General features: G+C 38.2%; 1 protein-coding gene across 2 annotated transcripts; it reads left to right on the top strand.

The window, feature by feature from the left end:
- Positions 1–2,839: 2,839 nt before the first annotated feature.
- mier2 (mesoderm induction early response 1, family member 2) lies at positions 2,840–16,242 on the top strand. Of its 2 annotated transcripts, XM_061033121.1 has the most exons (13): positions 2,840–2,955; positions 4,146–4,348; positions 5,538–5,651; positions 5,767–5,878; positions 9,396–9,475; positions 9,739–9,808; positions 10,095–10,246; positions 10,424–10,505; positions 11,824–11,918; positions 12,036–12,166; positions 12,390–12,526; positions 13,089–13,186; positions 13,981–14,116. In XM_061033121.1, exons 2-12 carry the CDS (start codon positions 4,286–4,288, stop codon positions 13,142–13,144), a joined length of 1,092 nt encoding a protein of 363 aa, XP_060889104.1. In that variant the 5' UTR covers positions 2,840–2,955; positions 4,146–4,285; the 3' UTR covers positions 13,145–13,186; positions 13,981–14,116. The 2 variants fall into 2 exon arrangements, with proteins under 2 accessions (XP_060889104.1, XP_060889097.1); XM_061033114.1 differs by lacking the exon at positions 13,089–13,186 and having other exon boundaries at positions 13,981–16,242.
- Positions 16,243–16,966: the final 724 nt, after the last annotated feature.

Here is a 16,966-nt window from a genome sequence, read left to right as displayed (position 1 = left end):
AAGGTGATCACTATTTACGCGCCATCGTTTCGACATGCGAGCCACCCCATGCATTCCCACCATCAAGGATATCTCAAGGCAGAATTGTAGTTATTTCTTAATTTCATATGAATGGAGTTTATCATGGAACCATACCTAATGTGAGCTGAGCTCTGTACTCTGATTTCTTCAATGCAGCATTTAGCAGGTTAACAAGCCAAAGCCCCTCCTGCATCTGCAGATGTTCCCAAGTCTCCATCTTCATTTCAGTATGAGAAAGGACTGAAGAATGGAGGGTAAGAGCAAATAAAAGCATGTTTAAAATATGGTGTGTCGAACAGAGTAACACTTTGCACACTACTTTGAGAACTACTGTACAGTATGTTAGTGTTCTTTAATATTGAACTATTGCTTTCTTCCAGTACCTTTTTCAAATATATTGCAATTTCTGAAGAAAAACATTATCTGGGGAAGTTCTTACACTGCAACTCCTTTTGTTTAACATTTCCATTTTTGTCTGCAATTACACAAAATAATTAAAGAAAATAACAAAACTTTTATATTAGTTTATTCTTACCTTTATTGCAAAAGACATATACCCTTCTATGTAAGCCTCTTGTCTTTTTCCTTTTTTTGTCAATATTTTTGCGCATGGTATATTGTTAAGCATGCATATCAAACAAAAAAACAAAACTACATGGGTGGCCTGTAATAGAAAAGTGATGCCCATGTAGCTTCTTTCTGCTCTTGCAAAAACAAACACATGTACATACCGCACAAACACACTCAGTTGCACTTTTGTGAACAGTTCTTTTCTTATTCACACAAAAAAACACATAGTAAAATACCCCAAAGAAACAAGAGATACAAAGGGCTACTACTAAACCCTACTAAAACCCTTTCACTGGGGGTAATAAAGAGAGGAGAGGTCTCTTTATGAGGGAGGGGATGACTGTTAATGAACTGCTCATATACTGTCCTGATTCAGACAGATTAACACAGTGACCTCTCACATGTGGAAATAACTATTTGTGTGTTACAGCAGCATGAGTTATGTTTATTTGCTGGTGAACTTCAGATGCTTGTGTGATGTTTCTTGTTATTTAAAACATCTTTATTTGTCTCTCCACTATTCAGGTCAGCAACTTTTTGTTTACCTGTTGACTTCACAGAAAAACAATTGTGTGGCTCTGAATTGATATCTACTATAGGTTTTGTCTCTTGTTTGAACACTATGCCCTGCTTTTATGTTGAAATGCTTACTGTGCAGTATAAAACACAACCAACTAAACATCTACAGTTCTTTAAACGCAATGCACCTAAGAATGAAAGCAATTTAGATCAGCTTACTTTCAGAGTGACCTATAACATATAACTATGTACACACACACAAACACTCACACACACACACACTTTAGAGAACAAACCCAAAATTATTTTGTGACGCGTAACAAACCTTTCATGAAATTCATTCATTTTTCTAGGCTGATGAATAGACCAAACCTGACACAGTTAGAAAAGCTAGAACATGCAGGTATACTCTCCAAACAACTAAATGTGCTTTGTCCTGTTTGCTTTGTGTGCTTAAGCCTTTTGTTGAACCAAGTTCTTTTCTCTGCAATACCTTTTGGCACCCAATGGCTGAGGTGATGTTGACAACTGAACAGTTGGAAAATAGGTCTTGTTGACTGGAGAGCATTGTACAATAGCCTATTTTTGAAAAGGGCAAGCTCCCCCTTTGCACATTGTCTATTCTTAATAATAAACACTTAAGTGAAGTACAAAAAATAACAACTATATCTTCCTTAAGGAGAATAAGGGAATGTTTTGAAAAGCATGTGAAGTTATTTCAGTGATCAAGCCCTAATTAAGTTTGTGCAATAGGACTTTATGAGTGAGCTACATTTGTTTATTTTAATCTTTATACACTTTAAACAAAATAACATCAACTTGAAGTAGAAGAACATACATCTACACATACAACATGCATCTTTTCACTTCTAAGAAAGCTCTGTAGCTTTTATCTACACAGGGACTAAAACAAGTATGTATTAAATAAGATCCAGCTGTAGACGAACTAATAAGATCAGTGTGATGCCTTCTTCTTTACTTTAAAAAATTCTGCCTTTATTAACTTGACCTGTTAAGTAAACTGGATTCATGTGTAAATTATTTTGCATGTTAGGAAACTCCAAAAATGAAGGTCCATAATATTTGAAGTTAATATCATGTACTTTTTTCTTTATCCTGTTTTATATAGGATGTAAAACATAGGCCTATACTGATTCTAAGTGGGGTATATTTTATGAATCATCATCATATGATCAGTGTTTGCTTATTGTGGTCGAACTGTGTCACATGTGGTCAAAATGCATTAACTTTGCCTCGGGTATCTCATGATAGCTGTCATAGGATGAGGACAGACTTTCATCTTTCTCTGAAGATCGTGTTCTGTCCCTTCACCATCTCACATACAGCCTATAGACTACTAGCCTGTAGCCCCCATACGCCATAGCTTACATCAAGATGTTGCAGATTGCATGCTTTCATTTCAACATTACATTCAGTGACAACAAGTTTGAGGTTAATTTGCATATCATCTTCAAGAGAAACTGGTAAATGACGTCGGTTTCATCTTAATTAATTTTACGTAGCCTACTTCATATAGACTATTAGCCTATACGGTTTTTTTTAAATAACAGATTTTAATATGGAAGTTGAATTTAACAATTTATTCCGAGAGTGAGGGGTAACTTTAAAAACAAACTATTTAAAAATAGTTTTTTTTTTTAATGCCAGCTGTAAAGCCTTAAAAAAAGAGAGTAAATTACTTTGAAATGAACAATATAACTCCGCACCTAAAGTGTAGCACAGTCGCTGTTGCTGAGTCGTTGCGGCAATAAACGGAGCTGTGCAGAGAAGCAGACCTACAACATCCGGGCAATAGTCAGCTTGCGCAGAAACGGAATGGCGGAGGTAAGTGAGCGAAAACGAGAAATGTAACGACCCGAATGATAGAGAAACTGGACCGTATTTAAGACTTGTGTCACTCCGTTAGGTACACATGACTGTCGATGGGTTTACTCGCCGTTGAGCACCACCTGAAAGAGGGTTACTACGGGGCATTTTAACCGGGAAGCGGAGGGAGAAATGGAGAACGTCTCCAGCGTATCGCCTCTCTCCGCGTTCTTGGCTTTAAAGAGCCATTCCCTCTGCCTTGGTAGTAAAGCCGGGGAGACAAAAGGGAGCCCGGCAGGGTTTAATACAGTGGTGCTGAACTATTTCAGGTGTGTCCCGGCGACGAAGTGGATTGAGTTAAAACAAAAAGTTCGAGGAGATGTCACGACTCGGCGGCGGTAAACTCTTTCGGAAAAAATGAGAACTAGTTATTTCCTTCTTGCTACTCGTAGTGAGCCGGGGAGAGGAAGAGACGTTCAGCACCAAGTCACAGGAAAGCGCCCCTGGTCAGACAGACAGCGCCCGATGAGTTGGGAGAGGCACGTTGCATTAATATTTGGGGTTTTATCTAACTTTAACAACTTATTTGCCCAGTAAAGCTTTCGTCAGCATTATAGTGCAACGAGTGTTAGGAGCAACTCGGTGTGAACATGGTTTTACAGCCTGTCCTGTTGGCTACTACTAGAACTTTTTTCACCTCTGTATGTGGTCCCAGCTTGCACGCCTTCAGCAGAGACATGCGTCACACTTTGACTTAAATCTTTTTGGCTTGAACTTGTATATAAAAAAAACATGTTTATGTAGAAGATAAATATCCCTTTAGGCGTATTGAACCTGCAATTTGCTCTGCTGTGATTTTAAAATCTATCAAAGCACAAACAAACAAAAGATGTAGGAAGTTGTGGATCATTCTGTTGGAGAGTCAAATAATCTATGAAGTAAGGAATTTTAAAGTTGTTTCACTGACAGTCCATGTATGACCCTGCAGCAGGTCTTCTCGGTCATAAAGGGCGGCCTCAGAGCCAGGAGTCAACTGATTTGTAATGGGATGAGCCACAGGATCAGCCACTATCTGAGCCCTCAGGTTTTTTTGTGGACATGTGCGCACTTGGGCCACAGATGCACAGAGGAATGTGTGTCCATTGTTATACACCCCTTGCTGTTTCTTTACATGACTACATTACTGTTTTTAATGTCTGTGTGTGTAGGTTGGTGAGAGGCCCCTGAAGGTAAGCGTGGAGGTTGTGGCCTAGAGGAGACTGGATGAGGAACAGAGATGGAGGCCATCAGCAGGAGAAGCAGAAGTTTCAACAGGCCTTAGAGGAGTTGGAGGCAGACTTTCCCCCCCATGAAGATGGCAACGCAGTCCCACACTGTTCGCTCAAGTTCAGCTGTGTCTGCAAACATAAAAGTTAGTTACCATATTAAATCCACATTATATTAAATATTTTGTGAACATCTGGAGACCCAACATTATTTACACAAGTAAAGTCTAAAAGACTGGCAAACATTATTTCCACAAATGTTAACAACATTCTTTTTTAATAAGTCATTTGAGGACCAAAAATCCTTCCTCACCCTATGTAACAGAACCCAGAAAAAGTTGAATACAAACAGAAAAGCATGCACATGTGTCTTGGATGGTACAATTTCCAGTGTTTGCTGTTGTTCTCCGTACTATGACGTGTTCACAATATTTAAGTCAAAATATGGAAACAACATGGACCAGTCTTGAATTCCCCTAAAACTGTATTCGCTACTTCAGTGTTTTGTTTGACCAAAGACTATTGAACATGGACAGAAACAGAATGGTGTGAACATTCAACAGAACATAAGCACAAGTCGTTCTACAATATGTGATTCAATGAAAATGTGTTTATTTAGATTAAGTGCAGGTGTGGTGTCAGGATTACAATCTTGGCTGGGCCTGTTAATATCAGAAGTTAAAAACAGTTCCCCCTTCCTGTAGCCTACTATATTTTAAACTTTTAAAGACCTTGCTCGTGACGTTTCTTTGAAACGATATATAGACAGCCTTTTGTTCACCTGAAGACTACTCATATAGGTCTATTTATTGACACCCAAGTAAAACATGCTGCCCTTATTGCCAATGCAAAAATAATGTTCGGTAAAAGTAAAAGCCCAATGCTATTGTTTTTTTTCTATGGGTGTTAAAGACTAATACAACATCTTCTCAGAACACTGTTGTGTAACTTCTATTAAAAAACCCTTTTTCACGACCATAATGGATAAATATCTGTTTATGTTGATAGTGGGGAGGGAGAGATATCATATCGTTGATGGGTGAGCTACACTGACTTTAAATTGGAGAGTGTCTAAAGAGTCACGAAATGCAAACCAAAGAAATAGTGTTTTTTTTATTTTGGCAAACTTTTTATTTTATTCAAGACACTTAAAAGTGATGTTACTTTTTCAAGAAGCATTGATCACAACATGCTTAATCTGAGAGAAAATTGAAGTAGCACTTGTCTATTCCTTTTGAAGTGTTTCATTTTGGAAATATTTGCCATTTCACATTTAAAGATTGTCCTTGAGATCTTTGAACTGACAGTTGTCCCCCTGTATCTCTCCGTCTGTAGGCCAGTGAGCTTCCTTTAGAGGAGTTGCTGGCTCTGTACGGCTACACAGTTTCAGATCCAGAGAAGAAGACCTGTCCCATGGCTGCCAGCCTGCCAGACATGACACTGGACAAGGTGAAGTTAATCATAAAGAATGGGAAATTTGTATTTATTATTATATTTAGTGTATTTTGTTATTTTTTGCTGTGTTGTTCTGTTCTATATATATATATGTTTGTTTATTGTACAGGATCAGATAACTGAGGATCTCTTTCCCGGGGAGGAGGAAGAAGAATCATCAGCCGATGATCTCACCCCCTCGGTCACCTCAAACGCCTCAGATCTGCTCTGCCGCCTCAAAAGTAAAGTACACACAAAACATACTAAGAGATAAGAACATGACATTTAAAGTTTATCTATTCTTCCAGTAAACAAAATTTGTATATGCACACTATGGTCCTTTTCTGATTGAGAGAGGACTTGCCTTGAGACTTTGTTTACAGTGACATATTATCTCATTGTTTGATTTTAAATCAGTGCTTTGCTGAGACTGGAGCTTGCAGAAAGCTTTGATTTGTCTGTTTTTTTGTAATTCATGGGACTAAAATAACTGCCTTGTATGTCAAAGAAACTCAAGTATTTCTGAACTGAATAGGCTTCTTAGAATAAACAGCCTTTCATAAGTAGGGATTCAATGTAAACAGCCACAGTATTTGTGATGAATCCATAGAAAATGATCAATTCTGAGTATGTGATGGGTTTGCTGCTTAGTATCCCTTAAAAATCATGGAGGGATTGACTGAACATATGGTTTCTTTAATTTATTGCCCAGTTTAGAATTAGGTGGTCACACGTTTAGTTTACTTTGACCCCTTGTCTGTCACATATTCATAAATGAAATATTTCAGGAACTCCTTGAGAGTATTTCATTACAGAGCTGGAACTTAGTCCACACGACCCATGGGTGAAGTAAATTGGTCAAAGGTCACGATGACCTCACAAAACTTTTTTGTGTCCAAAACTTACATTTTAATTTGCCAATGATTACAAAGAAAATTCCACACAAATCCCAAATAAGACAGAATTCTGATTATTTAGTTAGAAACACCTCGAGGGATTTCTTCAAAATTGGCACAAATGTCAACTTTTAATGTAGGCAGGGCCTTCACATAAGGAGCTTCATATATCCTCTATTCTGTAGACTATCTAACAGTCGTTTATGAGGCCGATTCTGTCTTTTCACTGCTTTTATAAATGTTTCTGATGGATCATGATTATGTCTGGTTGACATGTCTGGCATTATGTCATTAGTATAAGAAGTATCCAAAGGAATTATATAGTATTTTACCGAAGCCTTTTCCCCAAACAAATTACATAGCCATTCAACAATCAGGTAGAATGGAAACAATCATCTAAGAAATAGGCTACATTACTCTATTTATAATAGATCATATTATGTATTTAGTTAAAGGCTTTATATGCAATTTTTTGATCCAGCAGATGTCGCCCTTGAGCACCAGCATGAAACCAAAACAATTCATTGTTGTGTTAGCATGCTAATGCTAGCGATCTTTATTATGCTCGTATCTTCACACTGCATGTAAATTTACCCGACATGACCGTGATCTAGAAACACAGTTAAGCAGTGAGTGCAGTATGTTATTCTTCTTTTCTCTAGTCCCTCAATTAAACAACTTTTATACATGAGGGGATGAGCCGGCCGTCCGTCCCGGCGATGTAAACAAACTGAAGATAGGACTCGGAAAGCATCACAGACAGTGGGACTCGGGTGTTAAACCCATTGTAGACAGTCATGACTCACAGAGTTATAAAGCCTTTAATTATGCTTTAATCTGCAACTTAGGTGCTTTTGGTTTTGTTTACAAGCAACTTTAATCTGCTCCCCCAGCTTTCCATCAGTTCTATTACCGACATGCGCACACACACCCACTTCTCTATCCCACTCCATCTTCTACCTTGTCTCTATACCTGTGTATGCGATCTTTTGACAATAGTTGGCAACAGCAAATAACTCTCCATTGTCACCACGTAGGCGAGCCTCAATAATAGCATACATCGTATCGTAACAATCCAAACGGTGTGGAATTCAGTGCATGCGCTTCAGATGCTACTAGAAAGACATTTGCGAGCAGTACAGAGTAACAGTAGACTGTCCATTAGCGGATGGTGATCTTATGCAGATAAAAAACTAATACAACTATTTTAATGGCTGGCAACTATACCTGGGGTCGCTCAGTTTTTTTTATGTGTTGAGGAGAGGGAAAAAAGGCAAGCAAGTGATCTAGACTTATGTGGTTCATTCTGATGTGCCGTTTCCAACTAGTCTGTCCTGCACTCAACTGTGCAAACATTTATATAACATCCATCCTATAGTTTAATATTTCTGTATTATGAGAGCCAGACTTGGAGAAATTTTAATATTTTGTGTGCGATCTTTGCAACCCCGTGCCGAAATTCAGGCACTGTTGAAGGACGAAATTAAATTTGTATTTTTAGGGTACTGTGACCTCAAAAACATCAAAAACATACTTTATTATTATTTTTTATTTTTTATTTAACCTTTTATTTAACCAGATAAAGAACCCATTGAGATCAGGATCTCTTTCACAAGGGTGACCTGGCCAAGAGGTCAGCAGCACATGTCAAAAGAAAAGTTACAATTAAGTGACAGTACAGCTTAACAATATAGTGTTTTCAATAAAAAGAAAGTGTGGGAGCTGTGACACAACAATTTAAGATTTTAAAAACACAGGCACTGTTCAATGGTCTCACGCCGTCTGTCCCTCAAGATAGAACGGAACGCTCCAAGTGGAATAAGTTGAGGGAGTTTTAGTTCAGTCTGTAGAGTATTCCATGCCGAGTGGGCAGCAAAGCTGAAAGCTCTTTTTCCTAATTCAGTCCTTACCCGAGGAACAGATAGAACAAGTGTAGTACAAGAACGCAAGGCATAGCGACTGCTTGTTCTCCGTAATAAAGCACACAAATATAAAGGAATCAAGCCTAAAAGAGCCTTATAAATTAGGGTCAGCCAATGTGCGTATCTGCGTGCACTCAAAGAAGGCAAGTTCGATTTCAAATACAATTCACAATGGTGGGTGAGACGACTACAGCCAGTGACAAATCTCAGTGCCGAATAAAAAATAGTGTTCAAGGACTTGAGACATTTGGATGACGCACTCAAATAAAGCAGGTCCCCATAATCAAGAATGGGCAAGAAGGTTGCTGTCACTAATTTCTTTCTGACCCTGAGAGAGAAGCAGGTTTTATTTCTAAAAAAGAACCCAAGCTTCATGCAAAGTTTAGTGATAAACTGAGCTTTAAATGAAAGCTTCTGATCTAGGATAAAACCCAAGTACTTGTAGTTTAAAACCGGCTCTATAGGTTTTCCTTTAGATGTTACAATATTTGTAATGTTCTGTGGTAGCACCTTTGTATGAGGGAAAACCATGAGCTTGTTTTTATCTGTGTTTAAAACCAATTTAAGATCATATAAACGCTTTTCAATAATTTGTTCAGAGCCTTCCTTAGATGCACTTTATGATTATGAAAAGACACTGTGAGAAACTGTAACATGACTGATTTATGGAGGCATATAGGCCGTTCTCTTGTTATAGTTGTTTTGATGTTCATCCTGTCTATCAGTCATTTCAGAGCTACTGACTGCCGTCTTTGTTGGGTTTCACATGAAAAACCACTGATTTAAATCTTGTTAGCATTTAATTATTTCACTTTCAGAATTTTTTGTTGTTGGAAACTAAAATAGGTAGAGATCATTTGAAGATATTTGAAGTTAAATATTTTAACATATTTTTTTTTAAATGAAAGCCTCATCCTCCTCTCTGATGTTTTGTCCCTCAGGTGGAGACAAAGACAAATTAGTCAGCTCATCAGATGAAGACTCTGACGATGCCTCTATTCCCTCCAATGAAGAGCACAAGGTAGACCACTGAGGACGATCACATACATCACTTAATTCACACCTACAGCTTCACTCTGAATCTAACTTAGACACTATAATCCTATTGTAGATTCTGATGGAGGCTGATTTGATTAATGGAGAGTAAATTGCACAGAAAAGCTGTCATAAAACAAATGATCAGATTTCAACAGAACCATTAAAGCCACATGCAACTCACAAAATGTTTCAGTCATGTATGAAACTTTCAAAACCATTACAGACTGTATTTGTTTTCTTCCTTAGGAGATCATGGTGGGCTCTATGTACCAAGCAAAAATCCCTCCACTTTGTCCATATGCCTACCAGGACAGAGGTAAGCAGCTGAAAAGATCATTCATTACTGGTAGAGGAAACAGGTTTAACTGCTCTTCAGTATTTATTATGTCTCTTATGCTTTATGCACCTGCTCATTTCCGGTGATTATAGCCCCTCTGTGTAGAATCTGATTGAGATGTAGAATCATCTCCATCAGAATCTGTCTTTTTGTCTTACTCTTAATCAGTTTTCTTGCCCTTCTACCCTTCTCAACCCCCCATCTTGTCCCCTGCCCCTTTCTCTGCTTATCACCTCATTATCTTTACATTCCTGTGTTGCTCTAGCCTACAGCAGTGAGGACCAGTTGCTGTGGAGGCCAGATGTTCTACCCATGCAGGAAGTGGAGGAGTTCTTGTTGTATGCACAGAGATCGCGTGGCCAGGAGGGGGCAGCATGCTTACGAACACAAGGAGACACTGTCCAAGACAATGAACAGGTAAGGTCCCTTTAAATTGGAAAATGTAATGTTACGCTTAATCATTAAGTTGCTTCATTTTAATTCACATGCCTTGTTCAATCTTTGTCAGCAGCCATTCTGTGACAAAAAGCAACAATGGCCGACTCCTGTTACCTCAACAACGCAGTCTAACCTTCCCAATCTCTTGATTCACAGGCCCTGTATGAACTAGTGAAATGCAACTTTAATGCAGAAGAAGCACTTAGACGGTTGAACTTCAATGTGAAAGTGTTAAGTGGTAAGAAACTTCCTGTTTGTACTTTTTCCTACACTTATAGTCGACTAAAAACACAAGTGACAATAACAGATTCAACACTTCTCTAATAATAAAATATTATTTATAATTACATGTCACTGTTTTCAATTAAAGTAAATTTCACGACATACATATTTCTGACTTCTCCAAGCTGAGAAACCAATGTACCTCTGTTTGACTCCTGAGGTTTGAGTTGAGCAATTCAGTGACAAACTAAGAGAAGAATATCATTTTATTGAAAAAAGCAAGGCATTAGCTTGTCTTCTAGTTTAAACAAAACTCTCTCATGAAGAGACATGTTCCAGAAAAACAGCTTAAGGGAGCCTGAGGTCATGCGTTGAGCTCAATAGTCTGCAAAGTACTATCCCATACTGTATGTGAAAATGAATACTTGAGTCCTTGGAATTAATTTCTACCGTCAATCTGATTTTATCCAATAAATTCAACACCAGCTGATGACTCCCGCTCACCTAAAGAGGAAGAGTTCACTGATCTGACCTACTGACCTCTTGTTCAGCTGTGAAGCTTCACTTCTACTCCAAGATCTTTGCTGCAGTGGAGTTGAAAAAAACTTCTTATTGATATATCGGAGAGAAACAAATGAGAGACATCTCATCTGACTTTTCTGCAGCTAGCTTTATCAACACAAAATACAGGGCAAACCTAGACATTGACTAGCCATTTCACAGAGTAAAAAAAAGAAAAAGACTACAGTATTTCCCACACATAGACTATACAGTATATGGGTGGGCCGCACAGGTACTTCAAAGGCAGCCCAAGTATAATTTCTAAACATCCAATTTGTTTCAATTTTTTTCCATCCGTATATGATCGTCATCTAAGATGGACAAACTAGTGGACGGATGAGTGTAGCGTCTTTATGTTCTGCAGGGAGAGAGAGCAGGAGATGTCCGCTGCTACCTTCCTCTTTAAATGCATTGATTTATGAGCGATCTCATGTTAAATATGAACCTCGTAATGCCTTTGATTTAATCATTTGTGTACATGGTTGCTCCCTACACAAGGCTCACCAGTTTTGATAACAGAATCACGAGTGAGATTTTTTTAAAACGGGTGTTGTTTGGGCGACGTTGTAAATTGTTCTTACGATGAAGTGGATAGGTGCAGCTGTGTGGGTGGATATGAGAACTGCAGGGAATCAAGAAGAACAGATTAAAGATGTTGTTCTTCTTTCAATATATACTATACAGGTATAGTGTAATACTGTGTGAAACCCTGGACTATAAAATAAAGCTAATGTTGTGATGCCTATATACGCTCTTGTTTCCACTTCCTTTAGAAGAGCTTTGTGCCTGGAGTGAGGAGGAGTGTAGGAGCTTTGAGCAGGGTTATCGAGTTTACGGGAAAAACTTCCATCTCATTCAGGCCAACAAGGTGAGTATGGAGACGAGATGAAGGGACCGTACAGTCAAACCTTCCTTTTAGTTTTTGCTCAAACCTTCCTGATGAAATAGCTGCTCAAAGCAAGCAAAATGTTTTCCTCCTCGTCAGGTACGAACGCGCTCTGTTGGGGAGTGTGTGGAGTATTACTACATGTGGAAGAAGTCGGATCGTCACGAGTACTTTACCCAACAGGCCACCAGGCTCAGCCGCAGGAGGTACAACCTGCAATCAGGGAGCATGTAAGTAGTGTTAGAATACAAATTACAATATTCCTTTAAGTCAAACCAAATACTAGATTTGTCAGATAAATATATATATATATAAAGAGTGGAGAGGCATGTACTTCTGCAAATGGGCTGCTTCTAGCAATTTTGTCTTGATTAATTGATATTCTGCCACCCTCTCCAGCTTTTTACTGTCAGACACACACCAAGCTAAATTTGGTTGTGTTATGTGTTGCAGGGAGGATGGAGAGCAGGACGGGGAGGTCGGGGAGCTTGAGGGCAGCAACAATTCTTCTGGCTTGTTGTCTCACAGCTCTGCCAGGCAGCTTGAGTCCCCATTACCACCTCAGTCGAACCTGGACATGGACAAACAAGGTAACATTTAGAGGTGTTCACTTACAAGCTCCTTATGTTGGCAAAAAACGCTGGTAACAGTTGATACCATAATTTGCTCTCTAAAAATGGATCCAACGTTGAAGCAAGGGTTACAGCCATAATGGTCATATTGTAGCAATCATCAAATAGTTACATCGAGACAGAAAGGTTATCGTCATGCTCTTTCATTTGGAAATTAAAGCATCTAGTAAACCGGTCCCATACACAGCTTGCCATGGAAGTTTTTGGTGGTTTTAACAACACTAAAATCAAAAAGAGCTGAGGACCTCCACCCATCTATTTGTATATAAACCATTAACATACCATGTCAGACACATTCTCCAAATTACTTTATTTTCTGTTATTTTAAATGTCTTATTTTAATTACATGGTTTGCTTTTTATTTTGACATCACATTTCCATGATGAAGCATATTTATGTCTCACCTCCTTTGTTTTCCCTGCTACTTTCTTGCTTTTTGTCTGTCTTGTTGTGTTTATGCATGGCTGTCTGCATGTTCATGTATCTATGTTATGTGCATGCACATCTGGGGACATTCCAGAGGAGGAGGGCCGTCCCCGGCGAAGACGGACTCCCCGCTTTCTATTAAAGCCATGAACTCGGTCCAGACAGGCCACAGAAAGCAGGCTGGGCCTGCAGGTAAAGAAGGCAAAAGAGAGATTGAATTAGAAATAGAAAATGAATGTTGTTATGTGGATTGGATATAATGTGATATAATGGCTAATCTGTAGCCAGAAATTGAACTCTGTTTGAGTTGAGAGGGACAGAGTTGAATGTAGAGGGGAATAAAGCATCATCTGCAGTAATTGCACTTGAGTCATCTTTTAGATAATATGAGATAAATTTCAGAATTATTCAGCATTTGTCTTCTTGACTTTTGTATGTGTTTAAAATTCAGTTTAGTGTATTTGATATTTACCGTGACATCTGCTGAAAGAGTATCTCTACTGAAATAAAATGGTAATTCAATTCAAAATCGTTGTTTTGTAACCAAAATTTAACCAAAATCCTTATATATCACTAGAACAGTTTAAGTTGATTAATATGGTTATAAGTATGGCACATGTGCTGACCTAGTGAAACAGACAAGTTGTAAACATGTTTTTAGCAACTTTTAGGGCAATTGTGAATAATATCATGACGTAAATAAAAGTCATAAAAAAAAACTAGTTTAGGAGCCCCTTTTTATTCATGTTATGTCAGTCGTCTTCAAAAATAAAAGACAAACGCAGACACCATGATTAAAAGTTTCTTCATCAAAGTGTAACATTTATACATTAAATTAATATTATATATTAAAGCTAGTTTAAATGAAAGCATACAGTAAGTGAACATTATAGGAACAAAAGAAGCAGTTGTAGATTGCAGGAGTGCAGTAATAGTGATACATGTGGGATGTCTGTAATCTCTTGTTCTCTTGTACACCTGTGCAGATGGTGAGCTGATGATGGGGCTGTCAGACCTGTGTGGAGACGAATGTCCACAGCAGCTGTTGGCCTGTCCCTTCTCTCTCCCGCCCATGGATCCCCTGCGGCACCCTGGCTCAGGCACTTGTTGTCCCTCAGCTCCAAATCAGCTTCTGTCCCAGCCCTCCCCTCAGAACTCCCCGTGGTCCTGCGGGAGTCCTCTGTCCTGCCACGCCGACCCTCGCCTCCAGAGCTCATGTTTCTACCAGCTTCACATGCGGGGTGGACCTTTTGTTTCCGATGGTCTTGACTGTGGTGAAGAAGGAGGTGTGAATGTCTCCCCATTTGGGATGCAGCTGGAATTTGGCCTGCCGTCTGTCTCCCATCCCTCACCTGCTGTCCTCCCATCACACTTCCAGGCATTTGGCAGCCTGTTGCACCCTTCTTCTGTCCAGCATCCCCGCTCTCTCACACAGTGACTGCTCATGGGAAAATGTAATCTGCGGGGTGCCTTGTATCTGGATTTTGGACAGTCAAAGACATGAAGTGCATTTACCTAACTTTGTGAAAAAGGATGGACCTAGAACCTGTGTTGAGGGATTACATGTTTGTCTGAACCCCTTCTTTTAAACTGAGACACTTGAACCTCCTCTCCGTTGTTAAATAAAATGTTGAATTCTTTACTTTCATGTGTTGATAATGTGTTTAATAACAGTTTATTTCCACAATCTTTGCCAAAACAGTGCAATTAACCAGCAGTAATTTATACATTTCTGTGAATTCTAGGTGAGTGCAGGTGGTAAAAACTGCAGTGACCATTCAAACAATCCAGAAGCATCATGGTTATGATCAAGGACTGATGATGTTCACCACTGTTTCTTTTTATTTTATTTATCTTGATGTAAATGTTAAACTGCTGCTTTGTTTCTTCAAAATCCTTCCAGCAAGAGCCAGTGATCGTTTTCTTTATGTTTGTTCTTATCATTGCTCAGATGTTTTGCCTCTGCAGCTCTTTGAGATCACCCCATGGAGAGTAAAATAGGGACTTGTTTGAATACACAGTGTAAAGAAAAGGATTGGTTTTAAACAATAGAATTGTTTATTGTTCATTATGATTAAATGACCTCTATACAGTCTGGTTATTTCCCTTTCAGACCTTCATGTTTTATTCACTTCAATTTTTTTTTTCACTCCACCTGTCTGGCATTTTATTTGCAGAAGTGTTTTTTTTCACCATGATTGTTTTTTGATAAATGAAGAGCAGAAATGTAAATCCTCATCTATGTCTAAGATTTGAACATTGTAGTTTTTACTTTTGCTTCTTGTTTGCTTCTTGTTTGATGATTAACAGGTACAGGCACAACACTTAGTAAACATATTTCATCACTGTAACTATAATGTTTTATTAACGATAAGAGCCCAAACATTCAGCAACTGTGATAATCTCTAAATCCATTAAATGATGAGTCAGTCTTTCCGCTATGAACAGGTGACTTACAAACAGATCAGATAGAAAAACTATGATCTACATTTAAGGGATTAGGACACAGCTAATTGTTAAAGTAAAATCATGTGTAAGATCATCTTATTGAATTTGGCGTTACATTGATGGGGTTAATATTGTCAGAGTTTTAGAATTCGACAAACCCACATTTCAACATGGAATAAACAAATATAGCCTTTTCTACTCGAATGTCTCCTTAACTGACCTATGCCAAACTTAAAAAAATACGGAACAATGTCACATATTTATCGGTATGCAATACTTTTCTAATATTAGAGTTGATACTTCAAATATAAAGAACTACATTGTGAAGGCCCAGGTTTCTTTTATTCAATTTCCGCTGTCAGACTGTCATGAAGTTTTTTTTTAGAATAACAAATTTTGTGTATCAAGTCGTAAAAACATATGATGTATTTTCTTATGCATGTCGGTTATGTTTAAGTCACAGGAATAGTTTCAAGGAAGAAAAAGATGTAGCCTCACCTTCTTCCCTTCATCTTTGTTACCAATATTTCTTGTTTCTGTCTGTAAATGTGGCGCTCTTTCTGTAATTCCTGTTCAAAGCAAAGCCGGTTGCAGTTCAATGTTCGTTTTGTCTTGGATTGTTTACATGGGAGGGGTTCAGAACAAGACCATGAAGGCAGGAAACAGCACTGAATCACTGCCAACTCTTTATGTTTCCTTTTCCTTTAGCAATTTATGTATTATACAGCTTCTGTTATGTTTGTTTATAATTATTATATTTTGTAAAAAATAAATAAAATGATTATGTTTAAAAAGTAAAATGGGTTGGTTTTATAAGTAGTTATTTTAAAAGTTGATAAAGCACCTGAGCTTATGAGATTTGTTATAAGCAGGAAACCTATTCATAATAACCAAAGTGTAATACACATGACAAACAGAGTACCCCATGCACAGCCAACTGCAGTTCTCAGGTGCTGAATGGTTGCAGGAACATACAATGAAAAAATAAATTAACCGTGGCACACTGATAATTACTTTACTGTTACTTAATTGTGCAGGAGCAACATGTTTCACCTGAAGCTTCCACAGGTTCCCCAGCATCATCACAATAGGGCTGGTTAAAAAAATCGATTCATCAATGCATTGCAATTATTATTTTCCCAATTTAATATCGATTCAGGGAAATCCTGAGATGGATTTTTCTTTTGTTGTAATGACACCCCTCTCCACTGGGTGCACTGTGGGTGCTGTGAATTCAGGTCAGGCACAATTTTGCACTTTAGATCATACTGTACTTTCACGTTTTATTCTTTGTTTGTTAAAGAATAATGCATTATAAATACATTTTTGAGTCAGTTTGTTTTAAACAAATACAAACACATAATTATTTAACAAATATAAGAAGGTACTGTGAGTAGAATCGAATCAAATCGATATCGAATCCAATCGTGACCCAAAGAATCGAAATCGAATCGAATTGTGAGGTTGTGAACAATACCCAGCTCCACATCACAATATATATGAACGTCGCATAAAACGTTATTT

Source organism: Labrus mixtus, chromosome 3 (genome assembly GCF_963584025.1).
Source record: "Labrus mixtus chromosome 3, fLabMix1.1, whole genome shotgun sequence".
NCBI classification, from domain to species: domain Eukaryota; kingdom Metazoa; phylum Chordata; class Actinopteri; order Labriformes; family Labridae; genus Labrus; species Labrus mixtus.
The sequence above is the reverse complement of the archived record's forward strand: the minus strand, read 5'-3'. Positions and strand labels throughout refer to the sequence as shown.

Bases quoted from the DNA above. Each gene is read 5' to 3' on its own strand.
- mier2 (XM_061033114.1), top strand. From the start codon at position 4,286: ATGAAGATGGCAACGCAGTCCCACACTGTTCGCTCAAGTTCAGCTGTG. The intron at 5,879-9,395 runs GTAAAGTACACA...TTTGTCCCTCAG, and splicing joins TCTGCTCTGCCGCCTCAAAA to GTGGAGACAAAGACAAATTA. The intron at 12,167-12,389 runs GTAAGTAGTGTT...TATGTGTTGCAG, and splicing joins AACCTGCAATCAGGGAGCAT to GGAGGATGGAGAGCAGGACG.